Source organism: Anthonomus grandis, chromosome 15 (assembly GCF_022605725.1).
Source record: "Anthonomus grandis grandis chromosome 15, icAntGran1.3, whole genome shotgun sequence".
NCBI lineage: Eukaryota > Metazoa > Arthropoda > Insecta > Coleoptera > Curculionidae > Anthonomus > Anthonomus grandis.
Genome location: NC_065560.1, coordinates 18100222 through 18106397, shown reverse-complemented (window position 1 = coordinate 18106397; position 6176 = coordinate 18100222). Strand labels below are relative to the sequence as shown.

Here is a 6176-nt window from a genome sequence, read left to right as displayed (position 1 = left end):
ACACAATACAGTAATTACTAACTAACTTATTTAACAGACTTAGCTTCGAGATTAAGCGAGAACGAGAAATTTACGAGTATTTTGTTGCTTTTATTAGGAGTATTTACTCTATTGCCGAGAGTTTTGGCTTTTAGCCGCGAAACGAGAGAATAAGAAAAAAGTGTCACTGGGACAAGGGACCGAGATCTTTTTATTACACCCGAAGAGCGAGTGGCGGGCAACTGCATCTTTTCCGTGCTTATGATCTATTTTTAGATTTTTCGGGGAGGGGCCGGTAGCGAGCGTGACAATTATTTCAATAACAATACAAAGAAATCAACGAGAAAGAGGATTAAGAGATAAGCTTAATAATTTGGGAGAAATGGGTTGTGTTTCCACAACATTCTGCCCCCGAGTTGAAGCTGTTAGCTTCAAACAAAGCAAAAAGAGAATTAAGAGATTTACTATAAAAAGTAACATTAACTCGAAGGACCAATAGAATAATGAGAGCAAGAATAAAAATTTAGAGATTTATTATTTATCAGATTCAGTAAGAGAAACTTGAACGTTTTCTTGGGGTAGCGGACAGACCTTTGTGATAGGTCTGGTATAATATCCGTCAGTAGTTTTGAGTTTAACCACCCTGACTCTTCCATCTGCACCCTTCATAACCTCAGTCACTCTAGCTAGAGGCCATTTAAGAGGGGGAGTTCCATCCTCTTTGAGGAGGACCAAATCATTAACTTCGAGATTTTTGGATGACCGAAACCATTTTGGTCGATTTTGGAGACGATTTAGGTACTCTACAGTCCATCGTTTCCAAAAAATTTGTTGGATCTGTGAACATCTCTGCCAAAAAGAGAGTCTATTTTCGGGAATTTTCTTTAAGTCCTTTTCAGGATAGGCCGTTAGGGACGTACCTATTAAAAAATGACCAGGGGTCAATGAGGAGAAGTCAGAGGGATCGTTAGACATAGAGCAAAGCGGCCGAGAATTTAAAATAGCCTCTATCTGGCAAAGAATAGTACTAAACTCTTCAAACGTAAACTGAGAATTCTTCATAATTCGGTATAGATGATACTTTGTGCTTTTAATTGCGGACTCCCAGATACCTCCCCAGTGAGGAGATCGAGGGGGAATAAACCTCCATTCGGTTTCGTTTTGAGTTAGAAACGTTTTCAAAGCATCATACTGTTTGTCAATTCGGAAAAACTCGTACAGTTCTCTTAATTGATTTCTTGCGCCTGCAAAATTTGTTGCATTATCACTGAACACAACTGTGGGATTGCCTCTTCGAGAAATAAATCGTTTAAATGTCATTAGAAAGGCTTCAGTAGATAAACTCGAGACTATCTCAAGATGAACGGCTTTTGTGGACATACACACGAATAGAGCAATGTAACCTTTAATAACATTGGCTTTTCGAAGCCTTGAGGATTTGAGAAAAAAAGGACCACCAAAATCTACACCAACTTTTTGAAATGGTCGTGAAATTGTTATTCTTTCTTTTGGGAGACTAGCCATAATTTGCTGATTTGTCTGGGCATTGAATCGAAAACAGACTGTGCAATTCCTAATTAAGCGTTTAATTTGGCGCAAGCCATTTAAGGGCCAGAATCTAAGTCTGAAATTTGAGAGTACGTTTTGCGGCCCAGCGTGACCTAAACGTTTATGTTCACGTGAGAGCATGAGAGAGACGACATAATCGTTTGCTGGAAGAAGGATTGGATGTTTTTGATCGTAAGAGACTTCAGCATAATCCAACCTACCACCAACTCTTAGAATGCCAAAAGTGTCCACAAAGGGTTTTAGGGAAATTAAGTTCTTGTTAGAGAGAGGCTTATTACTTTTAAGCTCACAGATTTCTTTAGAAAAATATTTTTTTTGAAGTATCTGAACTATTAGTTGAAGAACTGAACTAAGTTCTGTGACTGTCAGAGCGCCATCAGATCTACTTAATTTATTTTTGGAGTTATGAATAAAACGCAAAATGTATGCGATTACTCGTTGAAGCCTAGAAAAACTAGAAAACTTTAAAAACAAATCATGCCAGAATTCACTTTGTCGAGACGAAAAGGTTTCTACTACGTGTAAATTAACCTTTCGTTCTTCTGGAAGATTAGTTTCTTTGGAGGGAGTATCAAAGGCTTTCAAATTTAAATCCATCGAATTTAAGAACTTTGGCCCGTGAAACCAAAATCCAGATTTTAAAATGTCTTGAGAAAATAGTCCTCTAGATAACATATCTGCTGGATTCTCGGACGATTTAATGTATCGCCACACACAATCAGAAGTAAGATCCTGAACTAGGGATACTCGATGAGCTACAAACACAGTCCACCTACTAGGGTGACTTTTACACCAAGCGAGAGCTATTTGCGAGTCAGACCATAGATTTATAGAGGTAATTTTTGATTTAAGATTCTTCTCAAAACTCTTTACTATTCTCTGAGTAAGCTTAGCTAATAGAACGATGCCACACAATTCAAGTTTAGGAAGTGAAATACTCTTAATCGGAGCAACCTTTGATTTGGATGAAATCAAATTACATGTGACCGTGTTGTCTGAGTAAATAACGCGAAGGTATATGCATGCTCCATAAGCAGCTAAGCTGGCATCTGCAAAACCGTGGTATTCAACATTTTTGATAGTTTTATTGAGAAATAAATTCCGAGAAATTTTTAAACCTTGAAGAAGAGATATGTGTTTAATAAAATCATTCCATTTTGATATGATAGTTTCATCTGTGATAATTGTGTCCCAATGCAACTTTTTACACCAAAGAATTTGCATCAAAATTTTTCCTTGGACAATAACAGGATTTACTAGACCCAATGGATCAAAACATTGGGCAATAGTCGATAAAACCATTCTTTTTGTTAAGAGATCTGTCTGAGGGACTTGGGGCGTAGAGATACAAAGTACATCCTCAACTGGATACCATTTCAAACCTAATACTTTATTAGGAGTATCATCAAAGTTCATGTTGTACTCGTGAGTAACTTTTTCAGAGACCTGACTCAAAAATTTCTGTGAATTTGAGCACCATTTGTGCAAATTAAAACCAGATATTTTAAGCATTTCAGTGAGTTCGTCATAAAGGGTCTGCAATTCACAGTACTTGTCACAACCGGCCAAAACGTCGTCCATGAAACATTGCGTCATAATTGCTTCAGAGGCTAAGGGAAACTTTTGTGAATTGATTTGAGCAATTTCATTTAACACGCGAGTGCAAACAAAAGGTGCAAAATTGGTTCCATAAGTTACCGTTGAGAGCTCTATGCAACTTAATGGATTTTTGGGGTTATCTCTCCATAAAATATTTTGTAGAAATCTGTGTTCAGGGTTTATTGACACCTGACGGTACATTTTTTCAATGTCAGTGGTTAAGACATATCTAAAGGTTCTGAAACGGCATAAGATGTCATACAGTTCAGGCTGAACTGTAAAACCTTTGAGTGTTACGTCATTCAAAGAATATCCTGTTGAACTCTTAGAGGAAGCGTCAAAGACGACTCGAAGCTTCGTGGTCGCGCTAGACTCACGAATGACACATAAATGAGGAATAAAATATTTGTTTTCAGATTTTGGAGTAATGAGAGTGAGAGGGATGTATTGCGCATGTCCAAGAGAGACATATTCATCTATAAATTGCTTATAACGAGAAAACAAAGAAGGGTCCTTTTGAAACCGCTTTTCAAGAAGGAAAAATCGTTTTTCGGCAATAGTGTATGAGTCACCCAACTTAAGATGCTCAACTGGCGACTTGAGGGGAATATCAACTTGATAGGAGCCACTTTTTAGTACTTGGGTCTTTAAAACAAATATTTCTTCTGCTTGTTCATCTTCAGGTGCAAGGGGAATATCTTCAAAAATTTTTTCAGTATTCCAAAATTTACACAGACTGTTGTCTAAATCTAAGTTTGAAGGAGAATGGATTTCTTGAGAAAAGTTACAACGTGAGAGTTGTAACTCTGAACGTAAATGAAGCGCTGAACAGTGTAGTGGTACATTACCGGCTACTATCCAACCTAAGTGCGTGTTCAGTAGAGTAGGATAATTAGTACCTAACTCAAAAATACCCCTGGACAAGAGAGAATAATAAACGTCAGCACCAACCAGTATGTCTATATCAGATGGAGTGAAAAATCCAGGGTCTGCGAGTTTTTCAAAAATATCACTAGGTATTTTTAACTTATCAACCTGGATCGAAACTTGGGGAAGTTGATGGGTTATTTTATCTAATACTGCACAAGATACCTTAAAATATTTATCTTGACTTACATTAGAGTAAAGAACAATATCTATCATTTTGCTTGATATAGTACTGTTTTGCGAAATTCCAGATATGTGTAATGTTTGATTATAGGGTTTGAATCCAAGTTGGTTTACTAAACGAGAGGTGATAAATGAATTCTGAGATCCATTGTCCAGTAATATTTTGGCCTGGATAGGCACATTATATTTATTGTACAAAGTCACTTGCGCGGTGGCTAGGAGAATTTGTGTATTCTTTGTGGAAAGGGCAGAGAAACTTGAGCTACAGGGTACCTGATTATCAAAAGAGGGTTGAACTGTTTGTTCATTGAGAGGTCTTTCATTTTGCATACGAGATACATTGTTTCGAGAATTATTATGATGTTGGAGTCGGGGTGGATAATTATTATTGGTTTGACTATTCTGTCGAGGTGAGTATTGATTGTGTAAAATTGTGTGATGTTTTTTATTACACTCAGCACATTTGTGGGTAGAACTGCAATCATTTATTGAATGTTTTGTTCCGAGGCAGTTTGGACAAAGTTTTTTCAAGTCAACAAATTTTATTTTTTCAGAATGGGGTAAGTGTATAAACTTTTGGCAAGAATAAATTCGATGACCATTGTTATTGCAAAAGGGACATAAGAAAGTATTTATTTGAGAATGTTGTTGCTTATTCACAAAAAGAGAAACCTTATCCTGCCTTCTATTGCTATGACTTTCAGAGCTTGATAAATTTTCCAAAATGACACACCTTTTATCCAAAAATTCAAAAAATTCATCAAGGTTCGGCAACATTGCAATGTCTCGCTCTTGCTCGAACAGTCTACGTGTACCATAATCTATTTTCTTTTGAAGTATATAAATTAACAAACATTCATATGCCTGGGATTCTGTTAGCTTTAAATTTTTTAATGACTCTAAATTTGTTTTACAGTTCATTAAAAATTCTCTAAGATTTTTTGAGTTACATTTAAAAAGGCTAGGAGCATCTAAGAGAGAACTAAAGTGAGCATTAACAATACAATTTAAATTCTCATACCTACTTTTTAAAATGTCAATAGCGGTAGTAAAATTTTCATTAGTTACTTGCAATGAGTCTACTAACTTTAAAGCTTCCCCTCTTAAGAAAGATTTTAAATAGAAAAAGCGCTGTACATTAGATAAATTAACATTTCGAATAATTAAAGAGTCAAACAGTTCATAGAAAGAGTGCCACTGGGCAGCGTTACCATTAAAGGGCGCTATGGTAATATCGGGTAATTTTACACCTGCAATTCTATGTGAGGTATCCTGGGGTAAGTTTACATTTTGTAGAGTTGAAACAGACAATTTTTTAATACAATTTTCATATTGAGCAAGAGTATCATAGAATTTATTTTCAGTTTCTAGCCTATTTTCCTTATCAGCATCTTCCTCGGTAGAAGAAGCCTGAGGAAAACCCTCAATTTGGTCTTGAGCCACATTATATCTATCAAAATGTTTTTTTAAACCTTCTTGACGAATTTGAACTTGACTAATATCAGTGATTGTATCTTGATTATTACTTAACCAATTTATGGCTCTCGTTAGACCAGATTTGCTGTTTTTGCGCTCAGTTTTTAACTTTTCAAGAGACATTTTGTGTTAAAATATAACAAACTTACTAAAATTATTTACATAGACCTATAACCGAGAGCTAGACCTATAATTATAAGAGAGGGAATACCCCCAGGAAACTACACAATTTTAGTCTAAATTTCTATATGCTAAATGTATACTATATAATATCCACTAAAGCTAAATATGTACATGCATTTATGTATGAGTTACGTCAAAAAATAAAAATATTACTTTTTTAACAAATTTGTTAATACGGTCCTGGTAGAGAGCCAGACCAAAATTGAGATAACTTTAATTTACTTAACAGTCAACGAGAATAAAATAAAACGAGCACAAAC

At 35.7% G+C, this 6176-nt stretch overlaps 1 protein-coding gene across 1 annotated transcript; it reads right to left on the bottom strand.

Moving 5' to 3' along the window:
• Positions 1–513: 513 nt before the first annotated feature.
• Positions 514–5856, bottom strand: LOC126745316 (uncharacterized). The gene is made up of 2 exons (XM_050453087.1): positions 5469–5856; positions 514–4226 (listed from the first exon to the last, which is right to left on the bottom strand). The coding sequence occupies exons 1-2, from the start codon at positions 5854–5856 to the stop codon at positions 514–516; spliced, it is 4101 nt and encodes a 1366-aa protein (XP_050309044.1).
• Between the last annotated feature and the right edge of the window lie 320 nt (positions 5857–6176).

Coding starts and splice junctions, on each gene's coding strand:
- LOC126745316 (XM_050453087.1), bottom strand. CDS start 5,856: ATGTCTCTTGAAAAGTTAAAAACTGAGCGCAAAAACAGCAAATCTGGT. Junction 4,227..5,468: donor TACCATAGCGCCCTTTAATG/GTAACGCTGCCC, acceptor TATCTTGTGCAG/TATTAGATAAAATAACCCAT.